General features: G+C 38.2%; 1 protein-coding gene across 1 annotated transcript in view; it reads right to left on the reverse strand.

Annotated features, from left to right (window-relative positions):
- DNAH11 (dynein axonemal heavy chain 11) overlaps positions 1 to 18,992 on the reverse strand; it is a 455,361-nt gene that overhangs the window by 326,765 nt on the left and 109,604 nt on the right. The window contains 2 exon segments of the mRNA XM_007946592.1: positions 17,011 to 17,137; positions 18,318 to 18,409. Of these exon segments, the coding sequence (XP_007944783.1) occupies positions 17,011 to 17,137; positions 18,318 to 18,409 (219 nt within the window).

Raw genomic sequence — 18,992 nt, forward strand, 5'->3', positions numbered from 1 at the left:
GGCATAGACCAAAATGCTATGTCTGGTGGTCCGAAGCTGATTCTAATATTGAAAAGAGTATAGCAGGGCCAGACTCTTTGACATAACTGCCAAAAGCATTAACTCTTCCATAGTAACCCACTGCCATCAAGTCATTTCCTACTTGTAGCAACCCTACAGGAAAGAGTACAACTGCCCCATAGGGTTTCCAAGGCTGTAATCTTTACAGAAGCAGACTGCCACATCTTTCTCCTGCAGAGCTGCTGGTGAGTTAGAATTGCTGATCTTTTGATTAATAGCTGAGTCCTTACCCACTTCATCATTAGGATGACTTCTTCCATGCTAAGTAACCAAGACTTCAGAATGCACACTGACTTGGTAGAACCACTCTAGGGAGAGAAGCCGCTGTCTAACCAGTTCCTGTCAAGTCGGCTCTAACTCATGATGACTCCATGTGTGCCAGAGTAGAACACCGGATTTTCAGTGTCTGATTTTTCACGACTAGATCACCAGGCCTTTCTTCTGAGCACCTCTTGATGGACTTGCACCACCAACCTTTTGGTTAGCAATGGAGCATGTTAGCCATTTGAACCATCCAGAGACTGGACTGTGGCTCTAGATGACTCAAATCACCCTTAACCAAAACAAAGCAAAAAATAGCTGTCATCGAGTCGATTCTGACTCATGGTGATCCCATGTGTGTCAGAGTAGAACTTTGCTCCATCCAGTTTTTAATGGCTGATTTTTCTATGGTAAATTGTGAAGTCTTTCTGAGGCACTTCTGGGTAAATTTGAACCTTCAACTTTTCTATTAGCAGCTGAGTGTGTTAGCTGTACCACCTAGGGACTCCCAAGTTATTCTTGGTCTTTCTAATTTTCCTGCCCCTGAACAAATCACTCCTGGATGTTATTTGCATCATACAGATGGCCAAACATTTTCCCTAAATAATGGATCTTTAGTAATAGTGTGATCACATTTTGTGTGAACTTGAATTGTTCAAAGTTTCATTAGCATCACAAAGATAATGAAATCACATTTTGAGCACAATTTGAATTAAGAATCGCCTAAAATTTCAAAATATACACACGTAACTCCTCACTTATCAACTATTTCATTATCCAAAATTTCACATTTACAACCACAGTAAAAAATTTACTCTCTATTTTGTGCATCAATGATGTCACATGACTAGGACATATCAGCAGGTAAGCAGATATATACAACACCTTTGGTCAGTATAGTATGAATAACATTGCTAACAGTATTCATCAGAATACCTGTATGTGATTTTGGAGATCACTGTTCTGTTATTTTAGCATCCATCTTCATTATAATTGAAAGTCTTTCTCTTGTTCTATATTCCTCTAGTCATTATTCATTTAGTCATTCTGTAGGTACGAGTACCAGTAATGAACATTGTACTTAACATTCAAGAGTTTAGAACTTATGACTGAGGTATGATTAAAATGAAGGAGGTATAGGAGAAGAATGTCACTATAAGTTGTACTGAAAATATAAGACATATCATTGTATAAAATATTAGAAATAATACTGTGAAAATAAAAGAAAGGATTTAAGAAAGTACTCCTTCAAGTTTGTCAAAAAAATAAAAATAAAAATAAAAATTGTTGGGTAACTGTAAGAATAATAAAAGTAAGAGATCATCAGGTATGCATTTACCTGTGAGACAACATATTGTCTTGTTAAGGCATAAAGCTTTTTGTGAATTATTTGAAAGGAGGTGACAAATACATGTTAGGTGATCTGTTCCTCTAGCCTAGGAGTTAAGTGAAGGATAAAGAGGCACTGAGCATGTGCATGTTCTAAGGAGACCATAAACAGGACCAGATACTCCCTCCAGGCCTAAGTAAGATATACCTCAACATCTTACCCCTAACTACCCTATCCCTTCTATGGGAAACACTGAGGAAAGAAAGGTGGAGGAGGTGGTGAAAGGGGCACCCTCATAGCTGTGAGTTATCAACCCAGAAAGGAAAATCTTGGCTTTCCTGTCACAGAAATATCTAAAGAAAGAATATTTTCCCAAGAAAATAGAATATGGAGACAATGCCACAAATCTTCAATTTGAAAACAATCTAATATATAGTCAATCTTAGAAGTACCCATCTATACAACTATAACAGCTGTAAGATCTAAATGAATGTTAACAACTGGGTTGGTTTAAGTGAAAGGTAATTCATGTAAGTTCATAGGAAGAGATGTGCTATGGATTGAATTGCGTCCCTTAAAAATATGTTAAGGAGTTCTGGTGGCATAATGGATAAGGCACTTGGGCTGCTAATGAGAAGGTCAGCGGTTCAAAGCCAATAGCTGCTCCATGGAAGGAAGATGGGGCAATCTACTCAATCACTCAATGGCAGTGAGTGAGTTTTTTTGTTTTGTTTTTTTGGTTTGGATAGCCAAAGCAGTACTGAAGAAGAACAAAATTGAAGGCATCACACTTTCCAATCTGAAATCATACAATACAACATTAGTAATCAAAATAGCCTTGTACTGGTTCAATGATAGACACACAGACCAGTTTAACAGAATTGAGAATTTACAAATAAATTCACCCATCTATGGACAACTGATTTTCAACAAAAGGTCAAAGTCCATTCAATGGGGAAGAAAGTCTCTTTAATGAATAGTGCTGGAAAAATTGAATATCCACTTGCAGAAAAATATAACAGGACCAATACCTCATACAAAACTATACAAAACTAACTTAAAATCTAGCAAAGACCTAAATGATAAAGCTAAAAACATAAAATTCTCAGAAGAAACTATAGATCTAAATTAAAATTAAAAAAAAAATAGATTATCAAGCACAACTACTAATACACAAACAGCAAAAGACAAATTAGATAAGTGAGAACTTATAAAAAGTAAATACTTAGACTCATCAAAGATTTCATCAAAAGAGAGGATTCAAAATGGAGTTTCATCAGTGATCAACATGCTATTTCCCTCTAGCATCTTAGTGTTTGAAAAACTAGGTACAGCAGTTTGAATTAGGGATTTTGGTGTTCTGAACAGCTCACTGAGTCAGAGTGCACCTAACTCAGAGGAGTAGAATTAGAAAGAAGAAAAGGGGTGGTGGTGGGAGGATGATAACAAGATCAGATGACTTATCCTGTGGAGCACTGACTGGCAAGTGAGAAAGGCCACCTGAGACCTCCCTGGGTTAAGGAAGAAGACACACCACACTAGCATACCAGCTACCACACCAGCATACCAGCAATCACCACAAGGATTTACCTTCAGCACCTGATTTTATGGGTAAACATGGGTCAGCTAGGTGTAAACAGGCACGTCCAGCACCGTTAACCCACGCAGAAAGTACAGTGGTGCTGCAGAAGGGCGGGTCTGGGGATGTGCCCCCACAGCGGGTCACTAATCAGGCATGGGTCAAGCTTAGTGGCACTGAGAAGCCTGTGCTTCACTTTATCAGTGATATTGGGACCACATATTACTAGCAGGCACTCTCCTGACTCCAGTGCCACTGAAACCGAGCAAATCTTTGGTCCCGTGGGTGGGTGGACTCACAGAGGAGCTCCCACAGCAGATCACAGTCTGGGTCATTTGGGCTGGTGCCGTGGGCAAGTGGGGCCAGATAGAGGAAACCCTGTGGTGGATCATGGAGCCGAGCAGTTGTCTTGGATCGGCTTTTTGGTGCCCAGGGGCCTTGGGAGTGGGGACTGTGTATCTGAGCCTTGCAGAAGGTAGTGATCCCCTAAAAAGTGGAGTCTTTGCTGAAATTGAGCTGCAGACCTGTGAATAAGTACAACATCATCATTAGCAGCCCACTCAAAGCCCTAGACACCACCCCTACCAACAGGGAACTTCCCTTTTCTTGATCTTCTGCTCCCACCCTCTCTGTCAATAACTTCACTCATCCAATAGAAGAAACCACATTCAGCCACCATAATACCTCCCAGTTTGAACTCTAAACCCTCTTTACAACAAACAGAAACCCATATCCACATTTCACACAGTGATTCTACCACCATGAAGAAAACTGCAGAACAACCCAGCATACCTGAATTAATAACTAAAAAAAAAATAAAATATACCAGCTTCACCTTTTCAAAATATTAAACCATAAAACCAAGACAAAACAAATCAATATATAACCAATAGTTAAAGACAACCTCAAAATGTCTAGGAAACAACAGGCAACCTCAAATCAAACAAAAAAACAGGACAAAGCATTAGAGGCAAAACCACAAACAAAGGTCTCATTAAACATGGAGGAAGAGGCGGCAATAGCATTATCTGAGAAGGAATTTAGAAGATATGTTTATAGAGCTTTATAAGAGCCTGAGGAAACTCGAAACAGAAGCAAGGAGAACACAGATAGTTCCCTGGAAGGACTCAGGAAAATCATTCAAGAACAAAATAACAAGATTAATGCACAATCAGAACTCATACAAAAACAGCAGTTAGAAATTCAGAAGATGAATACCAAAATTACAGAATTATACAACACAGTAGAAGCACAAAAGAGTAGGTTAGAACTGGCTGAAGAACGCATATCTCAACTAGACAACAAATCCCTGGATACCAGCCTGTATGAAGAAAAATCCTAACAAAGATTTAAGAGAAATGAAGAGAACCTAAGAATTATATGTGATGACATGAGACAAAACAATGTAAGACTCATTGGAATTCCAGAACAAGAAGAGGTGAAAAAAACCATCGAGAAAATTGTGGAAGACCTGCTAACAGAAAACTTCCCCCATATCATGAAAGAAGAAAAGATATCTGTTCAAGAAGCTCATAGAACCCCACACAAGATAGATCCCAAGAGAAAGACACTGAGGCATATTATAATCAAACTCTCCAAAACCAAAGACAAAAAAAAATTTGAGAGCTGTCTGGGACAAAAGAAATATTACTTATAATAATCAAACAGTTAGAATGAGCTCAGATTACTCAGCAGAAATCATGCAGGCAAGAAGGCAACAGGACAGCATATATAAAACACTGAAGGAAAAGAACTGCCAACCAAGAATCCTATATCCAGCCAAATTATCCATCAAATATGAGGGTGAAATCAAGGCATTCTTAGACAAACAGAAATTAATGGATTTTGTGAAAACTGGACCAAGCCTACAAGAAATGCTTAAGGAAGTCCTTCCAGTAGAGAACCCAAACAGAGATTAATAAAATCAGGATACGTGGCATCAACACTAAAACCAAATCAGAAATAGAAACTCAAAATAAGACCATAAAACCTTGTACTCTAAAAATCAAGTCAGTCAATCAGCACAGAACAACAGCAACTAACCTATCATAGAGAATAAAACTTCTAGGTACAAACTTCCAAATGGAGAGGAAAACAGGACAATGTCTTCACAGCATGCACTGTTCTAAAAATGTAGAGACAAGAATGTACTCCAAGGTAACCACAGAGAAAAATAAAAATCCCCCTAAGCAAATCTAGAAGGAAAGAAAACATATGGGTTTAATAAGCACAAAACCAACAATAAAGAAGAAAAGGGTAAAAGCATTAGCCAGCAAACTGAACTCAGCACAGAAAAGTATATGGACCAATAAAACACCAACAACATGACAAAATAACAACAGAATGACAGCAATCAATTCATACCTATCACTAATTACACTCAATGTGAATGGATTAAATGCACCTATCAAGAGAAAGAGAGTGGCAGACTGGATAAGAAAAGAAGACCCATCGATATGCTGCCTACAAGAGACTCACCTTAGACACAAAGATAAAAACAAATTAAGAGTTAAGGGATGGAAAAAAAAAAAATATATCAAGCCAATGGCAACCAAAAAAGAGCAGGAGTGGTATTATTAATTTCTGATTAAATAGACATTAAGGTGAAAAACATCACAAGAGACAAAGAAGGACATTAAATGATGCTGAAAGGGTCAATTGACAAAGAAGACATTATACTATTACATATTTATGCACCCAATGAAAGTGCTCCAAAATATTAATTGAATTAAAAGGAACAACAGACAACTCTACAATAGTAGTAGGAGACTTTAATACACCACTTTCAAAGAGAGACAGGTCAACTAGAAAAAAACTCAACAAAGATACAGAGGAGCTTAACAATACAATCAACCAACTCCACCTCATAGACATATACAGAGCATTTCACCCAACAAAAACACAATTCACATTCTTCTCCAGTGCACATGGATCCTTCTCCCGAATATACCATATGTTAGGACACAAAACAAGCCTCAATAAATTCAAAAGCACTGAAATACTACAAAGCATCTTTTCAGACCACAATGCTATAAAATTAGAAATTAATAATAGGAAAAGCAAGGAAAAAACATCAAACATATGGAAGCTGAACAACTCACTGCTCCAGAACTACCGGGTAATAGAACAAATAAAAACTGAAATAAAAATATTCCTAGAAACAAATGAGAATAAAGATTCATCATACCAAAATGTATGGGACACAGCGAAAGCAGTATCAGAGGACAGTTTATAGCAATAAATGCATACATCAAAAAACAAGAAAGAAACAAAATCAACACTCTAACTCATCAACTCCAACAACTAGAAATAGAACAAAAAAAAATCCTACAGTATCTAGAAGCAAGGAAATAAAGATCAGAGCTGAAATAAATGAAACAGAAAACAAAAAAAAAACATAGAGAAAATCAACAAAACAAAAAGCTGGTTCTTCAAAAAGATTAATAAAATTGATAAACCAATGGCAGATCTAACAAAAGAGAAGATCCAAATGACAAGAATTATAAATGAAAAGGGTGTCATTACAACAGAACCAACTGAAATAAAAAAGATACTGACAGAATATTATGAAAAACTGTACTCCAACAGATTTGAAAACCTAGAAGAGATGGACAAGTTTCTAGAATCACAAGATCTACCTAAACTATCCCACTCAGAGATAGAAAACTTGAACAGACCTACAACAAAAGAAGAAATTGAACATGTCATTAAAGAACTTCCCACAAGGAAAACTCCTGGTCCTCATGACTTCACTGGAGAATTTTATCAAATATTCTGGTAGCATAGTGGCTAAGACACTTGCCTGCTAACCAGACGACTGGCGGTTCAAACCCACCAGCCACTCCTCGGAAGGAAGGTTGGGCAATCCTACTTCCGTAGTGATACTGCCTCGGAAACCCAAGGAGGGGTCACTATGAGTCAGGTATGACTCGACGGCACGTAACAACAACGTAACATTCAGAGAAGAGTTGACACCTATGCTACTCAAGCTATTCCAGAACATAGCAAAAGATGGAATACTCCCAAACCCATTTTATGAAGCAAGCATAACACTAATACCAAAACCAGGGAAAGACATCACTAGAAAGGAAAACTACAGACCAATATCCCTCATTAACATAGATGCAAAAATCTTTAACAAAATCCTAGCCAACAGAATCCAATAAAATATCAAAAAATTAATACACCCAGACCAAGTGGGATTAATATCAGGTTTACAAGGGTGGTTCAACATCAGAAAAACAGTCAATGTAATCCACCACATCAACAAAAGAACCATATGATTATATCAATTGATGCAGAAAAGGCATTTGATAAAATTCAACATCCATTCCTGTTCAGAACTCGCAGCAAAACAGGGATAGAAAGAAAATTCCTCAACATAATAAAGGGCAGATATGCAAAGCCAAGGTCAACATCATTATTAATGGAAAAAGATTCAAGGTTATTTCCCTTACGAATGGGAACCAGACAGGGATGCCCTCTATCATCACTTTTATTTAACATTATATTGGAAGTCCTGGCCAGGGCATTAAGGCAAGAAAGAGAAATAAAAGGCATACATATTGGCAAAGAGGAACTAAAATTATCTCTATTTGCAGACAATACGATCCTGTACAAAGAAAACCCAAGGAACTCAATAAAAAAAAACTAGTGGAACTAACAAAGAAGTTCAGCAAAGTGGCAGGATATAAGACCAACACAGAAAAATCAGTTGGATTCCTCTACACCAACACAGAGTCCTCTGATAAAGAAGGGAAACAATACCATCTACAACAACAACTAAAAAGATAAAATATCTAGGAATAAACCTCACCAGAGACACAAAAGACCTATACAAAGAAAACTGTAAAACAATGCTACAAGAGACAACAAGGGCACTACATAAATGGAAGAACCTACCTTGTTCATGGATAGTTAGACCAAATATTGTGAAAATGTCAATATTACCTAAAGAAGTTGACACATTTAATGCAATCATAATCCAGATTCCAACAAAATTTTTTAAGGACATAGGAAAACCAATCACTAATTTCATATGGAAAGGAAAGAGACAGCGAATAAGCAGAGCACTCCTCAAGAAGGAAAACAAAGGGGGAGGTCTCATACTCCCAGATCTTAAGAACTACTATACAGCTACAGTAGTCAAAACAGCATGGTATTGGTACAATGATAGACAAATAGACCAATGGAATAGAATTGAAAGTCCAGATATAGACCCATCCATCTATGGACAACCGATCTTTGACAAAGGTCCAAAACCCATTAAATGGGGAAGAGACAGCCTCTTTAACAAATGGTGCCAGCAAAACTGGATATCCACCTGTAGAAAAATGAAACAAGACCAATACCTCACCCCATACACAAAAACAAACTCAAGCTGGATCAAAGACTTAAATGTAAAACCCAAAACTATAAAATTCATCAAAGACAAAATAGGGGCAAATCTGGGAGCCCTAATTTATGGCATAAGTAGACTATCAAGCATATCCCAGGATATGCAGGATATAGAAGAGAAGCTATATGACTGGGACCTTTTAAAAATTAAATTCTTACATGCAACAAAAGACTTCGTCAAAAGGGTAAAAAGAAAACCTACAGATTGGGAGAAAATATTTGCATATGACATATCTGATAAAGGGCTTATCTCCAAAATCTACAGAAGACTTCAACACCTCAACACCCAAAAGACAAATAACCCAATTCACAAATGGGCAAAAGACTTGAACAGACACTTCACCAAAGAAGGTATACAGGCAGCCAACAAACACATGAGAAATTGTTCATGATCATTAATTATTAGAGAGATGCAAATCAAAGCAACGAGATATCACCTTACCCCAGCAATAATAGCAAAATTCAACAGGTCAGAAAATAACAAATACTGGCAAGGTTGTTAAGAGATTGGAACTCGTGTGCACTTCTGATGGGATTGTAAAATGGTACAACCGTTGTGGCAAATGGTATGGTATTTCCTTAAAAAACTGAAAATAGAAGTACCATTTGACCCAGCAATTCCATTACTAGGAATATATCCTAAAGAGGTGAGAGCACGTGAACAGACATATGTACACCTATGTTCATTGCAGCACAATTCATTAAAGCAAAGAGATGGAAACAACCTAAATGCCCATCAATGGATGAGTGGATAACCAAATTATGGTATATGCACACAATGGAATACTATGCTACATTAAAGAACAATGAGGGATAAGCGAATCATCTCACAATGTGGATGAACCTGGAGGACATTATGCTGAGTGAAGTAAGTCAATCACAGAAAGACAAGTACTGTATGAGCCCATTACTGTAAAAAGACAAAGAAGGGTTTGCTTGGGAAAGGGAACTCACTTTGTAGGTTACTGGGATGCATAGGGAAGGGGAGGGATTGATTTTGGGCTAGCTGGGGCCCACACACTGAAGTGGGTAGGGGAAAGGATATAGGAAAAGGATCTGTGACCACCATGATAACGTTAGGAAACTGGAGGATACCAATGTGCACATAAGAGATAGACAACAGATGCTAATACCAACCAATGTGTCCACATTACTGCATTGCCATTAACACCAAACACCAGGCTACAGGTAAACACTTAAACACCTGAGATGATCAGATGGGAGTCACTGAACAGAAGTATACTCTAGGCTAAGGATAGATTCAGCTAAGGGTAATCTTGCACAGACACCAGTAATACAAAATACCTGCAATCCTTACAGAAACAAAAGAAGACATATACAGAGTAATCCCTCACAGACACCCAGACACTATGGGAGAGAGATCCAATAGATCTACCATCTCAGGACCATAGTACTGGGGGACACCAGACTCAATTGGCACAACAAAATGCATAAAAGCCTTGTTCTGCATCCTACACTGGTGAGTAGCGACTGGGGTCTTAAAAGCTTTCAGGCGGCCATCTAAGATGCACCGAATGGACTCCAAGTGTCAGAAGCAAAGAAGAATGCAAAAAAAACAAGGGCATTTGGAAGCAATTAGGCCTAAGACATGATGGCCCTCAAGACCAGAAGAACTAGATGGTGCCCAGCTACCAATGCCAACCACCCAGAAAAGGATCAAATCTGGAGATCCTGGATAGAATGGGAGGGAAAACATGGAATAAAATACAAAAACTCATTAATGACCAGAATTACTACTCCCAATTCTATGGCCCTGGAATACATCTATGCCTGGAATAAAATTCAACCCCAGGGCTGGCTCTCAACTCAAAAGTTAACAAGATGTACACACAGACCACTCAACCCAAGATGATACTCCCACATACTCCATGGTAATACATCCCTTAGAGCAACAGACCACAGGGCACCAGAGGACCAACATTGAAATTGAGGAAGTACAGGACAAATGGGAGTGCATGAGTATGGGGGGCACAGGGGGAGAGTTGCAGGGTGGTGAGGGGAGGAGACTGGGGTTGGACATGGTGAATGGGAAATGAAACTAAATGCACTAAATGTACTAAATGTTACTAATGTAATATTGAATGTAAAATAAGCTCTTAAAATAAAATAAAAAGATTTCATCAAAAAAGTAAAAAGACAACCTATAGACTAGGGAAAATCTTCAGAAATGACATGTCTGGTAAGGATCTAGTCTATAAAATATATAGAAAACTTCAACAAAAAGACAAACAACCTAATTAAAATGTAGATGACAGTAATGAAGAGACATTTAACTAAGAGGACATTCAAGAGGCCAACAAACACATGAAAAGATGTTCAAGATCATTAGCCATTAGACAGATGCAAATCAAAACAATGAGATATTATCTCACCCCTGCTAAATGGCACTGATAAACAAACAAGCAAACAGAAGACAAAAACATGCTGGGGATGATGTTGGGAAACTGAAACCCTTGTTGTCTTAATTACCTAGTGCTGCTAAAAAACATACAAGTGGATGGCTTTAACAAACATAAATTTATCTTCTCAAAGCTTAGGAGGATACAAGTTTGAAATCAGAGCGCCAGCTCTAGGGCAAGACTCTATGTTGGCTTTGAGGGAAGGTCCTTGTCTCCTTTCAACATCTGTGGGCTCAGAATTCCTCAGAGCTATCCACGTGTCTTGGCATCAATCTTCCCCTGAACCTAGGAGTTTCCTAAAGCAGAGACCATAGGTCCAAAGGATGCACTTTGGACTTTCTTTTTCAGTGGTAGTAGGTACCTCATTTTTTGCTTGTATCTCTCTTTATCTCTGGTAAGATAAAAAGTGATACAAGCCACACCCAGGGAAATTCTCCTTACAGTGGCTCAGTGCTGTGATGTGACTGTGTCTCACCACACCCTAATCCCCTTACCACTGATCGCCTGATCACATCAGATCACATCATAGGAGATAATTACATCATTACATAACTGCCAAATTATACTACTATGTAATTGCCAAACCACTAAAAATCATGGCCCAGGCACATTAACACATATTTTGGAGGGGTACAATTCAATCCATGACTCATCTATTGCTGGTGGGATTGTAAAATGGTACAACCACTATGAAAAATGGCATGGTGCTTCCTCAAAAGCTGGAAATAGGAATACTTTATGATCCATCAAGCCAACTCCTAGGTATATACTCTAGAGATCTACTAGAAGAGATATGAACAGGCATATGAACATGTAGGTTCACTGCAGCAGTACTAACAAAAAGATGGAAACAACCTAAGTGCTTATCAACAGATGAACAGATAAACAAAATGTGGTACACACATACATTGGAATACTATGCAGACATAAATAATGATGTGTCTTCAAAACATCTTATAATGAGGATGAATCTGAAGGACATTACATTGAATGAAAGAAGTCAATCACAAAAGGGAAAACGTTGTATGACCTCACTTTAATAAAAAGATAATAGGTATACATAGAGAGACCAGTATTCATTGGTGGCTACCAGGGATGGGTTGGGTGAAAGGAGAATCATTCTAGAGATAGTTGTTGCTGATGTTGTTAGGTGTCAATGAATTGGCTCTGACTCATAGCAACCATATGTACAACAGAACAAGGAACACTGCCCACTCATGTGCCATACTAATTCTCACAATCCTTGCTATACTTGTGCCCATCATTGCAGTCACCACGTCAATCCATCTTGTTGAGGTCTTCCTCTTTTTTGCTGATCCTCTACTTTACCAAGCATGATATCCTTCTCCAGGAATGGTCCCTAATGACAAGATGATCAAAGTAGGTGAGACGTACAACCATTCTTACTTCTAAGGAGCATTCCAGCTGCACTTCTTCCAGGACAGACTTGATCATTCTTCTGGCAGTCCATGTATTTTCAGTATTCTTCGCCAACACCATAATTCAAAAGCATCAAATCTTTGGTCTTCCTTATTCACTGTCCAGCTTTCACATGCATATGAGACTACTGAAAATACCACAGCTTGGGTTAGGCATACCTTAGTCTTTAAAGTGAAATTTTTGCTTCTTAACACTTTAAAGATGTCTTTTGTAACACATGTGCCCAGTGCAATATGACATCTGCTTTCTTGACTGTGGCTGCCACGGGTGTTGATTGTAGATCCAAGTAAAATGAAATCCCTGACAATTTCAATCATTTTTCCATTTATTGTGATGTTGCTTACTGGTCTAGTTGTTAGGCTTTTGTCTTTATGTTGATGTGCAATCCATACTGAAAACTGTAGTTTTTGATCTTCATCAGTAAGTGTTTCAAGTCATCTTCACTTTCAGCAAGCAAGGTTGCATTATCTGCACATAGCAGGTTGCTAATGAGCCTTCCTTCAATCCTGATGCAGCATTCTTCTTCATATAGTTCAGCTTCTAGGATTATTTGCTCAGCATACAGATAAGTATGGTGAAAGGATAGAACCCTGATGTACATCCTTCCTGATTTTAAGCCATGAAGCATCCCCCTGTTCTGTCTGAATGACAGCCTCTTGGTCTATGTAGTTTCCTCATGAGCAAAATAAAGGGTTCTGGAATTCCCAGTCTTCACAATGTTATCCATAACTTGGTATGATCCACACAGTCAAATGCCTTTGCACAGTCAATGAAATACAGGTAAACATCTTTCTGGTATTCTTTGCTTACAGCCAACATCCATTGGACATCAGGGATCATACCCCTTGTTCCACATCCTCTTCTGAATCCAGCTTGAATTTCTGACAGTTCCCTATCAATATACTCTGGATTGTAGAGACTTGGTATTTTTGTTTGGGGGAAATATAACACCAAATGTGGGTGAAATGTGCACAGTTGAAAAAGATAAACAATGTCATTGATATTTACACTGATATTTGCTAACTGCCATGGCATATATAATTTGGTAACAATAGCAATAATCAACAAAAAAAATACATGGGTACAGATATGTAGCGACCATTATGCTTGACTCAACCATAATAAATATTGTGAAGATGGTGTAGTGGTTCATTCTGTTGTACATAGGGTTGCCATGAGTCAGAGCCAACTTGACAGCACCTAATAACATATATACATATGTAAGCTTGCATATACATGTATAGATATGAACACATATGCATATATATATAGATGTATATGCATGTATGTGTGCACATGCATATATATTCAACTATATAATAAAGCACATAAGAGGCACAGGCACAGATACTTTTTAGACATAACTTAACACTTCATGGGATTGGTTTTCTGGGTTTGAAAGCTAGGAGCCATGGTTTCATGGAACAACTCAGTCAATTGGGATCATATAGCTCATAAAGTTATGGTCTACATCTTAGTCTGAGGAGTAATGCCTGGAGTCTTAAAGGACTGCAAATAGCCACTTAAGATATAACTACTGGTCTCTACTCATCCAGAGAAAAGGAGAAAGAAAGAAGCACAAGACACACAGAAGAAACAGTCCACTGTCTTCATGAACCATGGTCTTATCTACCCTCAGGCCAAAAACTAGATGGTACCTGGCTATACTACTGACTATTCTGATCTGGGCTACAGTAGATGGAGCCTCATAAAAAAGGATAAGAATGTGTAACAGAGCCTCAAATTCTTTTAAAAAATCCACACTTACAAATTGAGACTAAAGGACTCCTCGAAACTACTGTCCAGAGGTACTCTTTAAACTTTAAATCAAAACTATCCAAACTACCCAGGTAACCTTCGGATAGTTACCTCTTAGCTACATAATATACTGGCACACAAAATAAAGACTATCACTCTCGCTCTTTTAAAAAACAATCATGAGACCAAGTGATATTGTATAAGATCACTACTGCCAAAAGTCAAAAAAAGTGTCCCACAAAAAATAAATATTCTTGAAAGGTTACCAGGGGTGGGTGGGGAAGGAAAGATAAACCACAAACTAGAGGATGGACAAACCAAAGTATTCAGAAAAATAGGAAGAAGTCTTACATTTGGATACTTAGAAAGTATGGAATAAAACCCATTTATTCACTCAAAAAACAGCAACAACAAAGAAGGTAAGGGGGCAGGGAAACTAGATGACTAGGAACAGAACCACCAGAACTGAAATAATGAGAATGTTTACACAATGGGAAGAATGTAAACAACATCACTAAACCATGTATGTAGAAACTACTGAATGGAAACCTAATCTGCTATGCAAAGTTTCACTGAAAACAAAATAAATTATTGCTTAAACACAAAGCAAACAAATATGTTTTGAAATCCTAGCCATTAAATCCTCACAACTGAACCAATAAGCAGCATCACAATAAATTGAGAAAAGATTGAGGTTGTCAAAGATTTCATTTTATTTGGATCCACAACAAACACCCATGGAAGCAGCAGTCAAGAAATCAGACATCATATTGCACTGGGCAAATCGGCTGCAACACACTTCTTTAAAGTGTTGAAGAGCAAAGATGTCACTTTGAAGACTAAGGTCCACCTAAGCCAAGCTATGGTATTTTCAATAGTTTCATATGGTAACCAGAAGGCTGGCAGTTCAAACCTACCAGTCACTCCTCGGAAGATAGAGCAATCTACTTCTGTAGTATATCGCCTCAGAAACCCAAGGAGGGGTCTCTATGAGTTGGATCCAACTCAACAGCAGTATACAACAATAACAAATATGCGTGTGAAAGCTGGACAATGAATAAGGAAGACTAAAGAAGAGTTGGGGAGCTCTGGTAGCATAGTGGCTAAAACACTTGCCTGCTAACCAGACGGCTGGCGGTTCAAACCCACCAGCCACTCCTCGGAAGGAAGGTTGGGCAATCCTACTTCCGTAGTGATACTGCCTCGGAAACCCAAGGAGGGGTCGCTATGAGTCGGGGCCGACTCGACGGCACATAACAACAACAACAACAACAAAAGAAGAGTTGATGCTTTTGAGTTGCAGTGTTAACAAAGAATATTGAAAGTACCATGGACCACCAGAAGAACTAACAAATCTGTCTTGGAAGATGTGCAGCTGGAATGCTCCTTGGAAGCAAGAATGGCCAACTTCATCTCACCTACTTTGGTCATGGTGTCAGAGGGGACCCTCCCTGGAGAAGGGTATCATGCTTGGTAAAGTAGAGGGGCAGCAAAAAAGGGGAAGACCCTCAACGCGATGGACTGACATAGTGCCTGCAACAACGGGCTCAGGTACAGCAAGGACTGTGAGGATGGTGCATGAGTGGGCAGTGTTTCACTCTGCTTTACAAAGGGTCGTTATGAGTTGGAGCTGACTTGATGGCACCTAATAACAACAGCAACATACCTCTATATAAGACCCTGTTTGGAAAAAGGGGTTTTTGTTATGTTAATTAGGCCAGACTGAGTTGGGTCAGTTCTAAATCTAATCAGTTTTCAGTTATAAAAGAGCAGCATGTACAAAGGCACTCAGGGAAGATAGCTATGTGATGATCCTTCACAAGCCAAGGAATCAAAGAACAGCCTTGGCTACCAACAAGGAAGAAGCTGACATGGCTGGGTCTCTCATTTGGACCCCAAACTGTGAGAAAGTAAATTTCTATTCCTTAAAGCCACTCAACTTGTGGTACTTGTTACAGAAGGACTAGCTGTCTAAGACAGGGTACTTTGAGTTCTGAGATTATGAAAGATAATATCTGCTTTGGTTTGCTTTAAATATTGGCACAGAGATCAGCAAATAGAATATGTACTATTTTTGTGTAAGTAGGAGAAAATTAGATGGTTAGGGAGAGAATGAATCTGACATTATACAAATCCAACTCAGACAGCACTGGCAGCTGATCCAACTGAATTATTAATTATTAAGGTTATTCTGGAGTTAAGGGAGTAAGGAAGAAATAAATAGGTAAGAAGATACCAGCCATAATCCTGTTCCAGCAAGTTACCCATCCCCCCTTCCGAAAGCTGCTAGACCAGTCAAGGATGCTCCAATTCCTTGTCAGAATTCTGGGGAATTCAGGAACCATTGTTTCTTCCCATTGACTTCTTTCAGGGGGTAAGCACGGTTAATATGGTCAGCTGCTAACTGAATGGCTGGCAGTTCAAGTCCACCCAGAGGCACCTGAGAAGAAAAGCCTAGCTATCTACTTTTGAAAATTCAGCCACTGAAAACCCTATGGAGCACAGTTCTACTCTGACACATGGGTGGAGTCAACCAACAGCATTTTTCTTTTCTTCCCTCCCGGTCTCTTCACTGAGAACCAGACAGCTACCCTTCACACTCCTTCTGACATCCTCTGTTTTGCTGCAATAAGGATTTTATCTGTAGATGTTCTAATTCCTGGCACATGTGACATAGGAGGAGGCATGTGACAATGATAGAGAAAATGTGACATTCCTTAGCTAACACAGCATAATATGAGACTTTCAAAAAAAAAAAATATTACCTGTTTAGGCTGAGCTCCCTTTGAAAGAATGTCAAGTAAGTCAGCAGAAGAGATGAAATAAAAGCGAGGAAAAGCTACACGCTTGGTTTCCAGATATTCAGCAAGAGCTTTTTCACAAAGAGAAAGCCTATACAAACGAAAAATCTTTTTAAGCATATCTTGCCCATTCAGTCATTAAAAATACAACATAATACAACCCAGCACCTTCTCATTTGTCCATTTTTTCACAATAGTCTCATTGTTTGACATATAACCCACTCTTTTCTCTTTAACACTATCATCTTCCCTATAACTGACGCACAAATCCTGCCAGGTAGGAGCGCGCACACACACACACACAATCCCACTAGTTGAAGCTAAATATAGATCAAACTTAGATTTATGCCACACATCGATTTTCTTAATGACACTCCAAATCAGCACTGAAGAAGACGTGTTTGGCATTGCTCAATCTGAGCATAGAATGCATCAGTAAGATGTAATTGGTTTGGGGTCTTCCTTTTCCCACAGAATGTCTACAAAATGTAGTGGCTTCCACTCTCTCAGGTATTCAGAGGCAGAAGACATAGAATCATTTCCACTTTGCACATCTTAGCAGAGCAGAGATGGCCCAGATCAGAACCTCCAAGCCCCCAAACATCATTGACAGAAATAACTTCTGTAGAAATGCATCCCTTTTCAAGTTATGGCCCATTTTAATTGTGAAAAAATGTTCAGATTATTAAATTATTCTGCTTAAGCAGCATATCTTTTTTATCTAGATGCTTGTCCCACTTTCCAATAAAAACTGGTCCCAATTCCAAACAAATTTCTCCTTTTAGCAGCTGGCTATTTTTAATCAAAAGATTATTATTGTGACCATTGTGAAAATTATTTTCCAAATGGCCTTTACTACAAGGATTTTAAAATTATTAAAATGTTTTCTAAGAATAATTTCTAATGAAATGATACTATGAAAAAACTTAAAGACTTAATTGAAATAAAATTCCAGTGTCTGACATATAGCAGGTGTTCAATCAATACTTTAAGAACAGATTGGTGAATGATCCATCAATCATGCCAATCTCTTTTTAATAAGACATTCTAACTTACATATTCCTTTCAAAAAACAGAAGTATATTTTGGTTTAGTTATGTTTATTCACAATATATATGCATCACCTAATATGTACAAAGCTATTATAAGTAGAATTATAAAATAATTTAACCAAAGGTTACATTAATTTGAACATGATGTTAAATATTAGATCTTTGAAAAAAGTCTCATAAGACTGCAAGAAATTGATTATTTCATACCTTTATTCTTACCTGTACTGCAAATTTTTAAGCTTTTCATAGAGACTGGGTCTGCAGGTTGCTTCTAAAACATTTTTTATTTTAGCTGTGTTGAACATTAACTCCTGTGTGAAAGTACAACATGGACCCATTAATAACAGAAAATTCTAATTATTTTTTGCTCATATAAGAGGTGAAAGACTAAAGAACAAGCAAACAATGAAAAAGAAGGTATCTAAGAACTCTTGATACCACATCTGTTCAGATTTGCTTTTAAATGTTTAGATAAAGATAAAAATCAAAATATAACACAATGTTTATCAAAAGAAATTCTATGGGCATTACCCAGACTCTGGGTCCATACAGAATATTACTCTTCTAACTCTTTTCCTACCCCACTCCCCCAAAAAGTGTGTGTGGGGGTGTATGAAAAGAAGCTCTGGTGGTACAGTGCCTAAGGCATTTGAATGCTAACCAGAAGGTTGGCAGTTCAAATCCACCAGCCGCTCCATGGAAGGAAGATGGGGCAATCTACTTCCATAACGATTTACTGCCTTGGAAACCCAAAGGGGGTTGCTATGAGTCAGAATCGACTCAATGGCAGTGGGTTTATGAATAATCTATCTCTGTTCTCTCCTCAAAGTTAAACAAATGAGAATACCCCGGGGAGTTCTTCTTTAGAAAGGAAAAAAGACTTAATCCCCAATT

Source organism: Orycteropus afer, unplaced genomic scaffold, assembly GCF_000298275.1.
Source record: "Orycteropus afer afer isolate SDZICR_OR568_19922 unplaced genomic scaffold, OryAfe1.0 scaffold00008, whole genome shotgun sequence".
Lineage (NCBI taxonomy): Eukaryota > Metazoa > Chordata > Mammalia > Tubulidentata > Orycteropodidae > Orycteropus > Orycteropus afer.